The 20,041-nt window shown below is 47.0% G+C and overlaps 1 protein-coding gene across 10 annotated transcripts in view; it reads left to right on the top strand.

Annotated features, from left to right (window-relative positions):
* Hlcs (holocarboxylase synthetase (biotin- [propriony-Coenzyme A-carboxylase (ATP-hydrolysing)] ligase)) overlaps positions 1-20,041 on the top strand; it is a 185,934-nt gene that overhangs the window by 102,873 nt on the left and 63,020 nt on the right. For 2 of the 10 annotated variants that reach the window (XM_030248921.1, XM_006522854.4), the window contains exon 7: positions 1,050-1,685. The exons of the other annotated variants lie outside the window; for them this stretch is intronic. In XM_030248921.1, the coding sequence (XP_030104781.1) occupies positions 1,050-1,062 (13 nt within the window). In that variant the 3' untranslated portion in view covers positions 1,063-1,685. Of the gene's footprint in view, positions 1-1,049; positions 1,686-20,041 lie in introns of those variants that run through there. 10 annotated transcript variants of the gene reach the window in all.

The raw sequence follows: 20,041 nt of genomic DNA, 5'->3' as shown, positions 1-20,041 counted from the left end.
TGGGGGTGCTTCTGGGCCTGGTAGCTGTTGTTGAACTGCTCCCAACCTGAGAAGTGTGCGAGATTGTACTGGAGCCCTTATGATGGGGTGAACCCTTCACCCTGCCAGGGTCCAGGGCTGACTTTGTGTGATTTTAATGAGGACAGCAGAGAGGGTAACCATGCCCTTCCCCGGCTCTCTAAAAATGAGAACGCGAATGCTAGCATAAAGTCCTTGGGGAAACGGTTATTATTGAACAGATTCATTAGAGCAGAAACTTAAAGCACTTGTTTTATAGCCAGCTTCGACTACTAATTTATTTCTACTTAGCCCTTATTTAGTATCAATTTCCAGTCTGTGGTTGAAGATGATAAAGATGAAACTGAATTATTTAAAGGAAATGAAAGTTACCTTTTGATTTAGAAGCAGCGAGCGGCCCTGGAGCCAGATTGCTTCGAGGAGTTTACAGTCGGAGGAATGCCATCTGGGTGTTTTTACCGTGGATCTGCTCAGTCATGGAAGGCCATCTAAATTAGAGGGACCTGCCTTTCTCAGGCGAGGTTTTGGGAGAGAGTGGAGCAATCTACATCTGAACTCCTGTCTATACACAGTCCCGAGTGCAGACTTGGCAGACATCCTTGCCGATGTGCAAACACTCTTTTACAGTGGCATCCTGTGAAGTGTGACCACAGAACAGGCTTCTCGATGGTGTCGGGGCAGTGTTTATATATCATGTAGGGGGCTGGAGGGATGGCTTGGCTGGTGAGGCAATTATTGCTCAATCATAGGGATCAGGACTGGGGTTCAGACCCCAGCACCCACATTGGGTAGCTCACAGGCTGCTCCAAGGGGTTTGGTGCCTTATCCTGGCCTCTCTGGGCAAATACATACACAAGTGGGCATATAGTCAGTATGTCTGTCTGTCTGTCTGTCTGTCTCTCTCTCTCACACACAGTACACACATATGAATAAATCTAAAACATTCATAATTACATGTATGTATTAAAATGTTTTTCTTTTTTCTTCCATGAATATATCTTCCTTCTGGGTCTAAATTTCGTTTTTGAAAGAAGGAACGCATGAGCAAACAGTCCCTTCAAGCCTGTGTTCCCCGCGTAACATCCAGGATTCCTCCCACTGCCCACTCTCCAGAATCTGCAGTGGACTCGTCCTTCACGGTCCCAACCAATCTACCCTCGCCCAGACTGAAAGGTCATAAAGTCCCCAAAGCAGGACAGCGCATGTGGAGTCGGGGAGCCGTGAGCTGCGGGTCTTCCCCTCCCACAAGGAGAGCCATTGGAAGCTTCGTCGAATGGAGCTATGAAAGGGCTGAGTATTATTTTACAATAATTTTAGACTTTCATGACTGAAATTAAACACAGCAGTTTTAAAGGCATATTTTTTGCTTGAACTTTTACAAGCTCGGGCCATGTTTTTATTAAAAAATCAGACTCAGCACCTTATATGGAGTACAATACCAGATGTGAGGCATGAAGGGATTGCTGGGCCACCTGCTCACTGTGTATTAAAAACTTGTGTGGTAGCTGATGTCATACGAAGTACTTATGGTGGGGAATAATTTGGAGTTATTAGACCATATCAGAGCACTAAGGGTCACTGCTGGTGGAATGTTCAGAATTCTCTATCACATTTTACCATTTGTTTGGGAAAACCACAGTTGGGATGATGACCCCTCTGCTTAAAAATGAGGGAAGGAAAAAAAAAAGCCAACAGGAATGAAAACTGAATCAGAGATGGCAGGGAGGAGGTGGTGTCCAGGGCAGATCTCTAATGGGATGGACTTCGTGCAGGGCGAGCTGCACAATTGACTCACTGAGCTTTCATCAGAATCTCCTGTCCGCGTCCTCTCTCCCCACCTCAGTTCAGTTCTGCCCCCTTAGCCTTGCTTGGCTCACCCCGTTAGGAACAAAGTGGGCCCACCATGGTAGACCTGACATCTGCAGCCTGCCTTGTTAGTGTCTTTGAACCTGAACCTGAAGTAGGAAGTGCGACAGTTTTCACACCCTCAGTCTCCGCTGGCGATGTTCCTGAACCGTCCTCGAAGACGCAGTCCGTTCGATCCCCCCCGCCCCAGGTCCCCATTCACCCCTGCATCGGTGCCTCTTTACCCTTCTAATCTTGTAGCACCCAGCTTCTCTGAATGGAGCCACCTCTAGGTGTCCCATAGAAAAGGCCCTGGGAGGTGACCCTGAGTGACAATTCCCTTTGCTCCTCAGCTAGGGTCTCCTTTTGCTTCTAGGACAAATCGAAGGAGGATCTGGACAATCTGTGGCCTGACACATCCTTTAGAGAGACTCAAGTGACAGAGGAGGGTGCGGTTTAGGTAGGTACGTTGGAAGGGGTTTAGAAAATGGAGAAGTGTTGCCATAATAAAACCTGTCTTCCCACAAAGGCAAGGATGGCGAGTGATTTGCCAGTCTAACAAAATGGGACAGTCCTGATGATGTCTCTCTCTCTCTCTCTTCCTGGCAACAGTAGCATTCCTCCATGGCTATAATTATCTAAAGGCCCTTTTGTCTAATTCAGAAATAGATCTCCAGGCTGGAAAGATGACTCAGCAGGCACACACAGTTAGCAGGCACACACAGTCAGCAGGCACACACACACACACACACAGAGTCAACAGGCACACATAGCACGCACACACACCCAGATACCACGACATGCACACACACAGACCAGTAACAGATTCTCAGAGTTTTAAAAAATATATATAAAAATATGATTTCCAGTGTCTTTCAAGTTTTGGTTAACATTTTAATCAAAATTGGAAACATTTATATGCTTTAAGCAGTTATTTGCTATTAATGATTAGAACCAAATCGAGGCTCGGTTAAAAATTGACAGAATGGAGATAAGATCATTTAAAGCACTTTTTAAAATAAGTATTTGTAATATGGGCAATTGGAAAGCAGGGCTTAAGATCATCAAGCAGAGTTAGGGTGTGATTCTGGGGCGAACAGAAGAGTGGGCCCTGGCAGGCTTCAGGGGTTTGCTTGTGTATTTTGAAGGTAGATAACAGAGTAGTGAATTCTCTCTACTGGGTTTTTAGTCCTCCAGTACACTTCAGCATCATGTGATGGTTTTATTTTACAATGTCATGACAGACCTTAAGCCAGAAATACCATCCTTTACAATTCCCCACAGGCTGGAAACTTTCTATATGCCAACTTAAACCTATACAGAGTTTCCATGTTTTTTAAATTTTATTCATTTTTATTTTATTTACATTGGTGTTTTGCCTGCCTGTGTGAGAGAGCCACAGACAGTTGTGAGCTGCCACGTGGGTGCTGGGGATTCTTAAGCCCTGAGCCATCTGTCCAGCCGCCTTTCTCGGTTGTTACAGTTCTTTCAGGGCTGTGAAGCCGAGGCTTGGCGTGTGCTTCAGGGCACACAGGAACTTGGGGCATGCGGTGGTGTGGCGCTGACGCTGGTCCTCAGCAACAAACACTGTTCAAGAAGAAACTGTACGAACAGTTGGGGCTGTGGCTCAGGAGGCAGAGTACTTGCCTAATGCGTCAGGCCCTGGGTTCTAGCCCTGGCATTACATAAAATACATGTGGTAGCACCCAGGATTCGAGAAGCATTCCTGTAGTGAAACCCCGTTTCTCCACCAACACAAGGTTGACGAGTGATTTGATTTGACAATCTGGGCGATGCTGTGACATGAGTGCCTTAAGTCCAAAGCTTCTTGGAGAGGCGACCTTCCAGCTTTGAGTGAACCGTGGCCTTGCCCATGGTCTTCATATCACTTCATATCTGCAGACACTGTTCCATACTTGATCTCCCCAGCCCACTGTTCCCCATGTCAGCCACTCCCACTGGGTGGCCCTTTCTGCCCTGGAAGCCTTGGTCTGTGAGCAGCCCCCTTCTCCTGGTCTGTGAGTGTCCCTTCGCTTTGGTCTAAGAACGCTCAGACCTTGGTGCTTTACAGTGCTGTTTGAAGGTCTACACGTCACACTGTGTGGTTCTCACGTTTCCCTCTGCCGGTGCAGCTGGGAAGCAGGGCTTGGGAGGACACTGTGACTCATGTGATGTTCACCTCCACTGAGGAATTCCTAACAGTTAGGAAATAGAAGTGCAGCATGGCATGGTGGGAAGAGTGGGCCTTTACCAGAGTCCATGCCTTCCATTCAAGAAGATGACAGGTCTCCCCCAATCCTTATCACTTCAGACCCCGTGGATATGGTTTGGGAAGGATCTGAGTCTGTCTTCCAAGGGCTCAGGAGCTGGGAGCTTGGTCCTCATTGTGGGATGTTAGGAGGTGGTGGGACCTTTCAAAGGGAGATGGCTGAGGGAGAGGTTGCTACTGGCTCCTCTGAGTGGCTGTGTCTTCCCTGTGATCTTTGTGTATGAGAGACAGAGATTCCCACCCTGTTCCGTTCACCCTGAGGCCCTCACTAGAGCAGAGGCCAGATGGCCTGTCCTTGAACTTCAGAACTGTGAACCACACAGCTCTTTAAAAACATCAACGGCCACAACAGTAAAAACCCACAACTCAGCCTCAACAAAAAAAAGCTTTTACTAACAACAACAACAACAACAACAACAACAACAGCAACAAAACATGACTACAGGCAAGTGCAGGAGCTGGGGAAACAGCCTAGGAAGAGCTGACTAGTAGTCCCCCCTCCTCCTGGCAACCTGATAGGTGGCGGCTACACCTCATCTAAATAGGGCAGAGGAAGGTGCCAGGCCACAATTTAAAATTTAGAAAAATACTAAAAGTAAGATTCATTGGAAAATTCTGTGGGGGGAAACAGGTCTGTTAACACACACACAAAAAGATATTCAACCTCTTTAGTCATTAGAGAAGTTAAAATCAAAGCTCACACTCACTGAAATGGCTGTAGGAAGAGGCAGAGCCAGGCTAGGGGGTGTGTCTTATTCAGGGTTTGTATTCCTGCATGAAACATCACGACCAAGAAGTAAATTAGGGAAGAAAGGGTTTATTCAGCTTACACTTCCACATTGCTGTTCATCACTTAAGGAAGTCAGGACTGGAACTCAAACAGCTTCAAGAAAGCAGGAGCTGATGCAGAGGCCATGGAGGGATGCTGCTTACTGGCTTGCTTCCCCTGGCTTGCTCAGTTTGGTCTCTTATAGATCCCAGGACTACCAGCCCAGGGATGGCATCACCCACAATGCCCCTCCCCCCATCACTAATTGAGAAAATGCCCCACAGCTGGATCCCTTGGAGGCATTTCCTCAACTGAAGCTCCTTTCTCTGTGATAACTCCAGCTGTGTCAAGTTGACACAAAACTAGCCAGTACAGGGGATAGAGAAAGTCAGTAACAAGTGCTGGCAAGGAAGTGGGGAACTTTAACCCTGTGCACGCTGTTGCAATGGAAAATGGTGCCATGTCTTCGCACCAGCCTGGCAGTGCCTCGGCTGATGAGGCAAAGAGATAACCCTGCAGTTGTATTTCTGGCACTGAGGAGCAGCTGCATAAAAACCTGTACATGTGTGTGTGGAGCGCCACTGTTTACAGCAGCCCTGAAACAGCCATCCCCATCAGTAGGTAAACGGACACATAAAATCCTCTCTGTCCATGCCAGCTAACACCAGCCACAGAAGAAACAGATAGATGCCACACTGGGTGGATCTTAAAAATATGGTGCTAAGTGAGAGAAGCTAGAGGCATAAAGGACCCATACTGTGTGATTCCATCTATGTGGGATGCCCAGAACAGAAAATCTCACAGAGATGCAGAGTGGATTAACTGGAGTGAGCTAGAAAGACGGCCAGCCCGGTGGTTAAGAGCAGTTGTTGTTCTTGCAGACGGAAGTAGGTTCAGTTCCCAGCACACGCGTGGTGGCTGTCAAGCATTCATAACCGCAGTTCCCGGGGATCTGATGCTACCCTCTGACCTCTGTGGGCACCAGGCACCTGTGGAACACAGATACATACATGCGGGCAAACCAGTCATACACGTCAAAACAAACGCATTTAAAAATGTTTACAAAACAGAAATAAAGTGCACCAAGGTTGCCAGCCTGGACGGAGCGGGTGCTTCAGGGCGGGGGCCTCCTCTTTGGGCAGCAGAGATGGTGAAGGCTGAACAGCTCGGCCAGTAGGCTGGGACTGTGGACCTTGGACTGTTAGAGGGTGAACTCGTGGTCTTTCCACACCTCTGTAAAGTTGTCATTTTTTAAAAAGCTGACGGTAGAAAAAGCTGTCAGCTTGCATCGGAAATTACGTGGAAGGGAGGTGTGTGCGCCTCTCTGTGTGTATGTGTGTGTGTGTCTGTGTGTGTGTCTATGCCTGTATGTCCAGGCACATAATGAGGAAGTCAGAGCAGGACATAGGGCGACTTCCCCTCTCCATCCCTCTCAGCCTTACTGCCTAGGCATCTCATTTCTCTTTGTTGTCGACTGTTACTGAACCAGAAGCTCTCTGTTTCGGCTCAGCTGGCCAGCCTGAGGGCTCTCAGGATTCACCCACGTGTACCCTGAAATGCTAGGGTTACAGGCACACACACATAACCGTCTTTTACGTGCATGCTGGAGACTGGAACTCAGGTCCCCATGTTTGCTGAGCACATGCTCTCATCTGCCTTCCCACCTCACCACCCCCAACAGGGAATACTCTTTTAAAATGAACACGAGAGCCAGGCTTGCCGGTGCATGCCGTGATAACAGCACTTGGAATGTGGAGGCAGGAGGATCAGGAATTCAGGTTTATGCTGGAGCCAACAGTGCGTTTGAGGCTGGCACGGGTAACAGGAAATCAGCAAATAATAAAAACAGACACAGCAAAACCAGAATGTATTAACCGTCTCTTGGTGACAGCAGATTCCCACCGCTGACGGTAGCTGAGGTTGTTCAGGTTTGTGTCTGGGCTGTGAAGATGGTGTGGGTGGAGGATGGCGAGGCTGGGGAGATTGCGGCTCACGTTTCCTCTGGGTGTCTTGGTCTGGGCCATGGCCACATATGCACTCCTCCAGGATAGGGTCTGTTTCTCTTTTGTCGATGAGTGAATGCCCCCAGCCCCGAGCACAGACCTGGTCAGCATTTCCATAAATGTCTGTGGAAATAAAGTGAAGTAATTTCTCTGTCAACACACCCACCCCGGGGAGAGGCGAAGAACCGAGAAAACGAGCAGACTGAAGTTGTTCTCGCTTGTTTTATGGAAGCACTCCGTGAAAATAAACCCGGGCAGACGGTAATTGATCCAGTGATAATTTCTAAGCAGCAGCACGCTAGCGTGGGGAAGTGGCTCCTGCTGCTGAGAAGTTACCGCCAGCCACCCTGAGCCACCTCTGTATTTGTTTTCGATCTGGGAAGCATTTACTGCTCTGCAGATATGCTGTGTCTACACCGGACTCTCTTTAGAAGGTTCGAAATTCTCATTTCTGGTGAGTTTCTGAGAGAAGTAATCATTTGGCCGTATTATTATTGCCTCTTTTCCTTCATCTTCTCCTCATCCCAGGATTCAGTTAACGGTGCCACTTGATTGGTTCGTTGACTCACACAACGTTCACATGAGCACCGCCAACAGTAGCGTAGAGTTAAGGTGCGATCTCACAATGCAGGATTTGGACCTTTTGTAATGAAAGGGATTTTGTTCTGCCCAGTTCTCACCACCCCATCCATTCAAACTTGGTTCTGCGCGGCCGGTTTGAGGGTTACTGTGGCTTTGAGAGAGTGCGGCCTTCTGGAGGATGTGCCTGGCTTTCCTGACTGGGTGATCTTGGGGCACGAGGTGACCTTGGAGAAGCAGCATGGTCTCTCTGCTCAGGTCCCTCACTTGACAGAAGACAGGAATAATAATGGGCACTCAGAGAAGGGGCAAGCTCACGGGGTCAAATGCTTCAAGGTCTCCTATGTGTCCTGTGTACAGGGCGCGTGTGCATATATGACCTGTCCAGGAGTTGGTGTGTGGATGTCAGTGGTATGGGCGAGTACTCTTGCAAGGAGCCAGGGGGCTTCCCCTGGTCTCTGGGCATAATTGCTGGATTCTTCCTTCCGTCCCCTCTTCTATGTCTCATGGCCACTGCATGCTTTGCAGGGTACTCTCCCTAAACCCGGAAGGGTAGGTTATAACACCCACCTCCGAACTACTTTCCTGTCTTGTTGGACATCTTCACCAGGCTGTGGCGATGGCTCGGCCAATCATGTACTTGCCACCATGTAATCATGAGGGATTCAGTTCGAGCTCCAGAACTCCTGTAGTAATTCAAGTGTGGTGACACATACTTGTAATCCAGGGCTAGGCGGGTAAGCCTGGTAGCTCCCTGTGGCTTGATGTCTATCCATCCAAGCTTAATAAAGTGAGTCTCACAAAACAAGGCGGACAACACCTGAGCAGAACTCCAGCATATGTATCAGTGTGACACCATTCTAAGTGCCCACTGCATTGTTAAAGTATTAATAAATATAAGGCAATCACAGAATAACACCACATGTATGTGAGCATGAGTATGTATGAGCATGAGTATGTGAGCATGAGTATGTATGTATGAGTGTATGTGTGAGCATGAGTGTATGTGTGCATGTGAGTATGTGTGAGCAGGAGTGTATGTGTGCATGTGTGTGTATGCATATGTGTGTGAGTGTGTGAGCATGAGTGTATGTGTGAGCATGAGTTTATGTGTGAGCATGAGTTTAAGTGTGAGCATGAGTGTATGTGTGTATGTGAGTGTGTGTAAACAGGAGTATATGTGTGCATGTGTGTGTACAAGTGTGTGTATGCATATGTGTGTGAGTGTATGAGCAGGAGTGTGTATGAGCATGAGTGTATGTATGAGCATGAGTGTGTGTGTGTGTGTGTGCACGCTTGAGAATATGTATGGTGTGTGAATATATGGATGTCCATAACTGGGGTGTGTACCCATGTATGAGATTTCCCATGCTAGTAAATCTCTGTTCTTTTGCACCGTGTTTCTGACTTTGGAATACATTAGCTATTTCATGCACTGGCTTGTGCCCACCTCATAACCAGAGGTGAGAGAACGCAGTCCCTAGATGTGGTTTTCTCTTAACTAGGTGATTATTGGTGTTGGGTGCTACTGGGGGATGCCGGGGCGTTCGTGGGCTTTCCTCCCTGCTGTTTTCATGGCTTCATGGGCTGTGTTACATGGCCTGATGCCGTGCTTCCTAGAAAGACTCGCTCGTTCCATGTGCTGACTGGGTCTGCAGGGACTGCCGATGGTGTGGTATGTGTTGTATCTTTCTGACCCATAAAAGCCCTGGTTTTTATTTGAAATCTGAGACAGTCTATTTTGGAAAGTGTCCCGTCGTGTTTATTGCAATTGTGTGTCCTTTCAGAACTTGGCCTTCCCACCCTGTTCAGCAGAGTCGCTCTGGGACTCCACAGCAGTTTTAATGCTGCAGGCACCCCGCCAGCAGCCCACCACCTTTCTCCTGTTTTCGAACAAGTGAGGCCTCTTTGAGATATAATTCACACCTTATGCCACTTGGACATTTAAAGTATTCATGCAGTCCAATTCAGTGGCTGTTAGCATGCCCTCACTACAGTGGACCTTCATCCTCCCCAAGGAAGCCTGCACCCATAAGCAGTCACTCTTCATACCCTCCGATCCCTCCCCAGTCTGGGCAGTCACTGTCAAGTGGGCTGGAGTCCCCTGTCCTGGGGACTGGAAACAACTAGAGTTACATAAACGTCAGCTGCCTGTGTCAGTCTTCTACTTCATGAGTGTGTGTATGTTAATGTGTGTGTATGAGAGTGTATGTGTATATATGAGTGTGTGTGAGTGAGTGTGAATGTGAGTGTGTGTGAGAGTATGTGTGAATGTGTGTGAGTATATGTGTGAGAGAGTGTATGAGTGTGTGTGTTTATGTGAATGTGTGAGAATATGTGTGTGAGTGTGTGCAAGTGTGTGTGTGAGAGAATATGTGTGTGTGTGAGTGTGTGAATATGTGTGTGTGTGAGTGTGTATAAGACTGGAGATCAAAACCAGGGCATTGCTCCTGTAAGCACTTGTTTTGCCACTGTGCTGTAGACCCAGACCACAGTGAACGTTCTTCATAGGCTCATCCAGGTTGTAGCTTGCCCATTTCTCATTTCATAATTAATATTTTACACCACAAGCTTTAATATTCTGCAGTTTAACTTGTAGGTTATACAGCCTATCTATACACACTGTTTTAAAAAAAATCAGCACAATGTTTAAGCTTTAAAAGAAATAAGATACTTTATTAAAATACAGTAATAAGCATTATGCTCATTTCTGGTCATTCTCGGAGGTGGAGTTCGGTAGTTAGACGTCCATGCCTCTGTGCGAAGTAGAGGTTGTTTACCGTTTCACGTGATGAGGATGTGACCCTGTGCTTCGTGTGGACTCTGCCTGCTCGCCCTGGTTTCTGTGGTGGCACTGTCTTCGGTACATTCAGTGTAGTAAAACTGCACATAGCAAAATGCAAACAAGTTCTAAAATTGGACAGTTGTGGATAGATGTTCCATCTTCAGTGAATGTTCAACAGAATTGAAGTTTTGTTTCATCGGATGGGACAAGACAACGGGAGCCCTTGGCCCCTCTGAACTCAAAATCACCATAGTAACAACCAACGGAGCGAAGGGAGAAGTTCTGGTGTGGCCCCTGGGTAGGGAGGACCTCCTCGTGCAGGGCCAGGTCTACTTTGTGACTCAGACACTGTGTGGCTTGTCGCCGACCTCTGAGTGAACTGATGAACACACATAGTTATCACAGGTGTACATTCATCTTTAAATTATTAACAGCTGACACACGGAAGTCACACAGTAGGTGGCCACCGTGCCCAATCCTTTGAGGATCTCTCTGCCTGTACTCTGCAGTGAGGGAGGGAGCCTTGTGTGGTGGAGCTGAGGATAGGAGGGTTGTCTCAAGACTCCACCCTTCTCTAGCCAGTGTATGGGCCATGCTGTGTTGCTGTGTGGACTGAAGAGTAGGCCTGCTATCACAGGGGTTCCCTGAGATAGCCCTATGACCCTTTAATGTGTTTGTAAAATAAGAAAGTTAAGTCCCTAACAGCTTTGGGAAGGCTTGGGAAGAGTGAGAAATGTGGTTAGAAATTCTCCCCCATTCTCCCAGCTCCCAAAGCAGGGTGGGGGGCCTCCAGCCTTGTGGATTCCAAAGAGAAACCCTCAAACCCTAAGAGGTGAGTGGGCTAAGGAGGGAAGCCGCTCCCCGGGTCTCACCACCCCCCATCCTCCCTCTCACTCACGGCCTCCTCCTTTCTTTAACTGAGTGTGCACAGGCACCGAAACCGTGGACAGTGATGCTAAGGCAAGCCTTGGTCTGACTCACTTTTAACAGGAGAGACACAAAGGTGGTCCCCTAACCCTGCAGGAAGCAGCCCCTGCTGCACACAGTCTTTCTCTGGTCTTTTCATCTCCCACCCTCACCCCTGAGCTCTGCACGTGGCTCACCCTAAGGAGAAGAGGCCCAAGCACAGAGAAACAAATAATAATAAAAGGATTACCTTCAAGTGTGAGGCCTAGCCACAGAGAAGCGAGAGCCTAGCCAAGCGGCTTTTAAGAGGTTGCGTATGCTTCCGTGCTGACAGCCCTGCCACTGAGTGAGCTTCCATGTGCTTTAACTGGTGTCAGAAACAAGGAAGAGCGTGCCAATCTCTGTGTTGTCAAAAGCAGAAACATTAACGTGGGTAGCAAGCGAAGGGGTCCATCCCAGATACGGGGAAGGTTGAGTAATGGTTCCGTCGTTAAAGCTCTTTACTGTGTGATCGTAAGGTTCTGTGTGTGGTCTCAGAACCTACACACAAGCCAGCATGGTACTGTGTACTTATCACTAGGCAGGTAGAGGCAGGTGGGTGGGTCTCTGGGGCTCAGTGGTCGCCTGCCTAGCTGTATGGTGGCTCCAGGTAGCAGTGAGAGCCTCTGTCTCAAAAGGACAAAGTAGAAGCTCTTGAAGAATGACTTCCAAGGTTGTTCTTTACACACACACACACACACACACACACACACACACATGTTTGTCTGCACACCCCCACACAGACATGTACACACTCAGGTACACTCATACAGACCTGCACACACATACACTCACACAGACATGTATGTACATACTCAGATGCACTCATACAGACCTGCACACACACACACACACACACACACAGACATGTACTCACTCAGATGCACTCATACACTGCACACATTTTAAAAGAAAGGATTCGGTCTGGGAAGCTTGCAGTACCAGCACACACCTGGGAAAGCAAGGTAGAAATGGAACCTGAGTTAAGCCAGAGTTTCACACATCCCCAGAAAGGCAGGCATGAGGATGGTGCCGTATGCTGGGTTCTGCCCGGACCACCTTTACCCCTGTTCCTCAGCAGGGTTTCTAGACTGTTCCAGACAGCTTTATCACACTTAATGGGGTTCACCTCCCCAGCCTCCCCAGCCAGACACTCCTGAGGCTCCTTTTCCTTCCCCAGTTGAGAGGGACATGGGTTGGCACAGTGGTGGCCAGCCATTCATCTCTGTTGGAACCTAATGAGATTATGATTACACTTAATGGCCAACATACACGGAGTTTGATGTTTCTTTTTGCCTTTTTATGTGTGTGCGCATTATATATTTGTGCCTAATCTCTTTATAAACACACACAAGGTGTCCAGTAGCACATAATAGTTGATTAATTGCACACTGAACATGCCTCTCCATACATATGTTCCTGGTTGCCTGCGGTTCTCTAAGTGGGGTTTATCCCGCCACAAGCACACCTGGGACAGGTAACAGACGACTTTAGTTCAGTACTTTCTGGGTCATTGTTAGAATAACATCACTTAAATGAAATTTATTCATAGTACTGTTGTATCAATACATCCCTTATTATTTTAGGATTGGATTTCCATGAATAACAAGAATGTTGGTGTTGTCTTCAGTGGGGTTTCATTATTGCAGTTCTAGAATGGACGTTTTCTTCAAAATCTCCATTTTCTCCTTCATTAACTAAGGAGCAAATTAGACGTGCATTTAGCCTGTGTCTGCCTAATGTTATTTTTAGAAGCCTTCTCACCTCTTTCCCCCTCCTTTGGGGTTTCTGGGTTTTTTTTCCTCAGCTCTGCTTTGCTCTCCCAATCACCGCAATTAAAATAAGCACCGTCCAGAAGTGGGGAGGAAAAGTGGAGGGGAGGAGGAAGAGGAGAGGGATTGCAGAGATCTCTCAAACAATACAGAGAGATGTATCCATAGGAAACCAAGCCAGGACAACAGCACCGTCAGCCAGTGTGGAAGATTGTTTACTCATAGGAAGGAAAGCTCCTTAAAGGTTAAAGATCCAAGCAAAGCCAGAGAGGCCTACGCGCCTGGCCTGATGATACAGCTGTGTGTCAGCTCCCGCCACCAATGTTCCGTTGATCAGTGGAGGAGAACGTATGGGGAATGCTGCCATCGAAGGGTTAATGTTTCTATTGTGGGTCCAGGAATTGAGCGCTTTCTCAAGAACATCAGGCGCCCAGTACAAATGTGGGAAAGATCTAGATGTCATTATTAATAAAAATAGAAATAACACATTTTTTTTGCATGCTAAATTAGTAGGGATTAAAGTTCCTCGGGGGTTGGAGGGATGGCTCAGCAGGCAAAGCTCTTGCTATATCAGCGTGAGGACTTAAGTTCAGATCTCAGACATCCACACGGGTGAGTGTGCAATCCGTGCTCTACCCCACACAAGTTATTTGGGCAGCAGCACCAGGCTAAGGATGCTCTTGTACTTGTGGATTTAATATAGCCTCCTTGGCTACCTTGTGCGTTAAATACCTCCATTGTGTGTACTCTTGAACGCTACAACCCAGTTCTTAGGAATTTAACCCGAGGACAATGGGGTGACGTGTATGTGTGTGGCTGTTTGTTGATCCATGATTTATAATACAGGAAACACCACCCATGTCCAGTATATATATTTTATACATAGCTAATTATACATTCTATACATCTATTACATAGCTCTAACAGATCGTAAAACACATCCAAAAATAATACATATAGCATTACCCATTTTTTTATAATTAAAAAGTTTATGTTTGCATCTAAATAAGATCAAAATTTACCAGGCTTTCTCCTGGGCTGGGAGGACAGGAGACCTCTTCTTTTTATCATTTCATACCATGCAGTGTGAGTGTTCCAACTCCCACTATTTATAAAATCGGTTTAAGCTGAATGCCTTGGGCCAGCCAGCCAACTGACTTAGATTTTTGTGTTTCTGAAAAGGCTACAAACCTTGTGAGAGCTGTACTTGGAATGGCTCTTTGCAATTCTCCCTGCTTGCTAGAGGGATGCCAGCATTGTTGGACCAATCAGGCCCAAGGTCCGGGTTATTGACAGGGTTGTCGCAGCAGAACTACATGTGGCTGAGCTGTTTGCTCTCAGGTTTAGCAGTTATTTAGACAGGGGACTCTTTATTTGAGCTCAGGCCAGAGGGGCTGAGTCTCAAGGTTGAAGAGTAAAAAGAAGGCATAAGGCAAAAAATTCTTTTTCTGTGTAGATTCCTAGGGGCTGTATTGTCTTCCCTTCACCGCTGTGTCACAGTTAGGACCAAGTCTTCCATTCCGCTGCCACTGTTAGGACCAGCCGCATGCTTTCATCAGCTACATTGCTTGCTTAACCAAAACCAAAGTAGGTAATAGTATATAGGAACAACATCCCCGAGTCTAGATGGACTTCCCCTTGGACAGACCTCTCCCTGGACAGACCTCTCCTTGGACAGACCTCCCTCTGGACAGACCTCTCCCTGGACAGACCTCTCCTTGGACAGACCTCCCTCTGGACAGACCTCTCCCTGGAAAGACCTCCCTCTGGAAAGACCTTCCCCTGGACAGACCTTCCCCTGGACAGACCTTTCTCTGGACAGAGTTCCTCCCATACAGATCTTTCTCTGGACAGACCTCCCTCTCGACATACGTTCCCCTGGACAGACATCCCTCTGGACAGACCTTCCCCTGGACAGAATTTCCCCTGGACAGACCTCCCTCCAGACATACTTTTCCCTGGACAGACATCCCTCTGGACAGACCTTCCCCTGGACAGAACTTCCCCTGGACAGGCCTCCTTCCGGACAGACTTTCCCCTGGACAGACCTCCCCTTTGGACAGACTTTCCCTAGAAGTAAGTAGAAGCAACATTCATGAGAACCAGCTGCCATGATTGGTGCCACAAGTCCAGCCCCTGGGGCAGTGTCTTGATGACCCCAGAAGAGGACAGAGGAACCTAGCATTTATTGTCCAATGTATTGAGTTTTAGAGCTCTAGAAGGTGGTAGAACCCATTTTACAGATGAGCAAAAAGGCTCTACGGCCACTTGACCAGGAGATGCATAACTTGAATCCAAGTCTGGCCAACGATCCTTTCCCCTTCTCCATAAAGAGAGGCATTTAGAGGTCTGGGCTACCAAAACCAATGCGAGATAATACCTCAGTAGCCACCATTCTGAATTCAAAGGGGAAGGTATACACTATGCCTGTTCCTTACAAACACCCCTACCAACTGCTGCCACTTCACCAAAGATGACCCTGCCATGCCATGGACACCTCGTCCTCTCTACCAACTGTCTGTTCAGGTTTACCAGGAATGTGTTTTTGTTTGTTTGTTTGTTTGTTTGTTTGTGAGACAGGATTTCTCTGTATAGCCCTGGCTGTCCTGGAACTCACTCTGTAGACCAGGCTGGCTTCGAACTCAGAAATCCGCCTGCCTCTGCCTCCCAAGTGCTGGGCTTAAATGCGTGTGCCACCACCACCGGGTCCTGGATCGTGTTGTTTAAACAGTCTTGGTCTTTACAACATTGACTAAGAGTGTTCTGGAAGGTTCTAGGTTTATCTTGAAGACACTAAGAGAGAAGCAGGAATGTTCCAAGGGATGTCTGAGCATCGTGGGGTTGTGTCACTGCGCTGACTCTCCTGATTCTGATAAAAGATGTCTCTCATCATTCCTTGCCTCCCTGGTGTCCCTCACACAGACCCCCCTGGAAGGGAGTGGAGAGGTAGCTTTGGAGTGTAAGGGAGAAAACACAGGCTCTGGGCACATTTATGACTGTGAACTCAAAGTTTGCTGCCGTTTTTTTGCTTTGTTTTGTTTAAAAAATGTCACCATTGAAATGGATAAAAGTTATTATTAAGCTCATTTCCTGTGTTAATTTTTTTTTTCCTTTTTTCGCATGTGGTCATAGGAAATACCCGGAGAAAGAGTCAAGCCTATCTAAGCTTGGAAAGAAATCCACAGTGGTGGGTTTGCACATCGGCCTTAATTGGCCCAATTGACCTTCCCTGCTGTATTTACAATTGCCTCAAAATTGTAAACAGATGTTGGAGCCCTGCTTTAATGGCCTCCCACATCTGCTTCGCCAGCATGCTGCCCACCAAAGCAGCTGTAATTAGGGAGCACCTAGTGACTACCTCCTTCCTTATGGGCCCAATCGATTGGGTTTCTCTCTGCAGGATTTAAGTCCACTCTCATTCTTGCTTTTATTTGAATATGTCTTGCATCATGTTTTCTTAGGCAGAGAGGTCTGTCAGCCAAGTAGAGAAAGAAAAAGAAAAATACCCATGCTAAATATTCTCCAGACATGATAAAGACTTTCTGCGCACAGAGGCCAAGCCTTGGGAATGGGCTTTGCTCTTTCCTGCTGCATAGTGTGCTCTGCAAACCAGTGAGAGATACTGAAATCTTTAAAAGGGTGGGAGGATGATTTATTTTTTAGTTAATAGGATTCAGTTTTGAGGAGGGTTTTTTTTTTTTTTTAAACTTTAAATCGTATGTCTCTGTATGTGGATGTGTCCATGTGAGAGCAGGTTCCTTCAGTAAGTCAGAGGCATCAGATTCCCTGGAACTGCAGTTACAGGCCAACTGTGAGCTTCCTGATATGTGTGCTGGGAACCAAACTTGGGTTTTCTGCAGGAGCAGTACATGCCCTTAACCACGAGCGAGGAGCGCCAGCTCTTAAAGGCACGATCCCATTGCCCTTAGAGGAGTGTTACATTGACAGGATGTATGGTGCTTGCATGGGTCCCTGCCTATTCCCTCTGAATTGTCCTGTGTCTCTCCACCCTACTGTGTTTCTCTGTTACAAGTAACTCTTACTGCTCTTACTGCTGTGGGGCTCTTACGGTTTATGAGTCTCTGTTGATACATTGTTTCTAAGTTCATCATTATATATGTTTATGAGCCTCTGTTGATACATTGTTTCTAAGTTCATCATTATTTACATTACTGTCGGTTCCCTGGGTTATACACTCTGTAGATTTTACAAAAATATACCGGCCTGTGTATCTACCCACTACATTTTCTTCTAGAATAGTTTTGCTGTCTTAGCCCTCCTGTGTGTGAAGTATCGGAGGGAGCGTGACTAGAAGACATCTGTGTTTGCCACAGATACCATCAGTGCCAGGAGGGCATTACTGATTGGCCAAATTTTTATATACAATATGTTTATTTTAAAAAATTTCAAGGGTTGGCATGATGGCTTACACCTTTAATACTGTCATCTTAAAATGTAAGTTAGTGTTATTTAAAATCGTAAAGTGGGGTATAATTTGTGATGTGTAAAATTCATCTACTCTAGTTCCTTTTTTTATCATTTCTCTATTTCTCTGTCAAAAAAAAATCAAATTCCTATTAATTTTCCTAATGAAGATTATCAATTTAGCCAGAAGCAAGTTTAGCTTAGCCTGTTGTTCTTTTCATTACCTAGGAAGATCACATCAGGAATAAATGTTAATTTAAAACATGAGATATTCTTTCTATTCCTAACTTTCCTAGTTGTTGTGACCAGTTATCTGACAAAATTCAACTTAAGGGAGCGGGAAGCGCTTAGTTGGGTTGATAGTCTGAGGGACACAGGGAGGCATGGCCACAGGAACCAGGGAGAGCGAGGTAGCTGCGCACACTGAGTCTGCAGTCAGAGTTCCGGAATGGGGCAGGAAGTGAGGTGACACTCCCCCCAGCAAAGACTCCGCTCCACAGCCTCCCAACACCGCCACTAACTGGGGAGCACATGTGCACGCACAGGAGCCTGTGGGGAACTTCACACATTCAGAGCGCAGCAGAGATGGTTATTATTTGAGCCTCATGACTTCTGCATGAGCAGTTTAAGTCCTTGAAAGTTAAGGGTTTCTTCTAGCGAGTCTTCTCTTGGGCGCTTCAGAGCTTTCCTTTGAGACGTTATAAGTCCCCATCCTGTTCCTTCACTTGCAAAGATTAATTGTTTAAATATCTACTCACTTTTTCTATACAGAAGTAGCACTGGGCGATATTAAGTTTTGTCTTCGACTAAATAAAAATATTAGGTACTATAGAGATCTCTGGTCTATGTGTTTGTAAAAGATAAAAATGAAATTCTAAGATAAATAACTTTTTGCAATGTTCTGAATTTCTCAAATAAAGCAATGTTTACTTTTTTTTCCGCTGAAGATGAACTAGTTAAGACACATCCTTAACCTTCCCTTTGAGTGGTAGTCCCTGTCCCTAAGCTTCCCGCCTGTTGGAAAGTGCTTCCAATGTTGTGGTAACAAGTTACAAGTGTATCTTTCACGATCCAGCAGCCTAACACCCACAGGAGTAAGTGTCTGCTTTAGAACTTGTTATCCGGAACAACACGCCATGCTGTGAGGTTCTCCCGGGTTCTCCATGCTAATGTCACTGGGATGGAAAACACACATGTAAGTTCCTGCAGACCACATGTGGCTTCGAGGTGTCAGCTGACTCTCTGAAGACATACATACACATGCAGGGTTTAGCTGGTGAGCTGGCTTTCATGGCTGTTCAGTTTTATCTTTGGTGTGCCGGTTGCTTTCCTTGGTCTGGTGTTTGATGGCCATGCACGTCTTGTCTTCTCGTAGGGCTCCCGCTGCCTTGTAATTTTCTGGGCTGCTACCTGTGTGTTCCACCTTTTAGGGTTCACACCCCATAACGAAGCCAAAGTGTCTGTTTATAAGGAAAGGAAAGCAGTTGTATCCAAATAATGAACTTTAGAGCGAAGTATCTTCCTGCCGTCTGTCAGGGGGACGTAAAGATTCCCAGATGTAGTTCTGAAAGCTGGTGTCAGCGGTGGCTGATCCAGCGTGTTCTAGAACTACTCTAAGAAGCCTGATGATGCTGTGTGCGGCCTCTTGCATCCAGTCTCGTGTGACAGCCATGCAGGGCCCCATTTCAGCTGCCCTGCCAGCAGGGACAGGGGTCACAGTGTATCTGGGGTGTCTCTTGAGGCTGCCTTATACAGTCACCACAGTAACTCCCTCAGCATTCTGGAGGCCACAGTCAAAGATCAGATGTGACAGGGCAGAGCTTTTGGTGGCTCTGAGTGGAGATCCAGTCTTTGTTCCTTCTGCATCTCTTGGCACTAGGCATCCCCGGCCAGCAGCTGCATCTCTTAGATCTCTGCCTCACTTTGCGCATGGCCTTCTCTCTTCTCTCCCTTCTCAAGAGAATACTCACCATTGGATATAGGGCCTGGGCCACTTGGGATGGGCTCCTCTGAGCTGTGGGTTCACAGTACCCACAAACACCAGGCATTATAACAGGTCTGCATATCGGGGCGTGGACTAGTGCTCTCTACCTTTACAGTTAGCTTGCCTGGGTTCCTGTTGTTTGGAAAGGGGGGGCAGGGAGAGAAAGAACTGGAGGCAGCGGTTGGTTAGGAGGCTATTCTCCAAGGACTGCTTAGGTCTCTGCTCAGAGGACCTGTGTGTCGGTCATGTCCTGTCATTCCCCGGTGGATATGAACCACAATGCCACAGGCCCACCAAGCTCAGAGTAGCTTCCACTGTCTAACATTACGTTCCTTCTTGATTGTAGCCATCGTGCCCACGTCTCCAAAATCACACTCTTCTAACTTGTAAAAATGTCCACTCACAGCTCTGTCTCGGAACCGCTGGCTTTTTTCTCATGTTGTCCACCCTTCCTGGCAAGGGGTGCCATCTTTACATTCCTGCTGGTAATTTCGTGAGCTTGATATTAAAGAGCTACAGCAGCAGCAGCCACTAGTTAGCCACCTGTTCCTTTCCCCCTTGCTTTCCGGGTATGGATTTCTAAACTTAACCTGGTGGTTTGCGTTTCTGAGTTGTCCTTGGCATGCGGTCAAGATGTCACTTTGTAT

Source organism: Mus musculus, chromosome 16, assembly GCF_000001635.26.
Source record: "Mus musculus strain C57BL/6J chromosome 16, GRCm38.p6 C57BL/6J".
NCBI classification, from domain to species: domain Eukaryota; kingdom Metazoa; phylum Chordata; class Mammalia; order Rodentia; family Muridae; genus Mus; species Mus musculus.
This window is presented reverse-complemented; position numbering and strand designations above follow the sequence as displayed.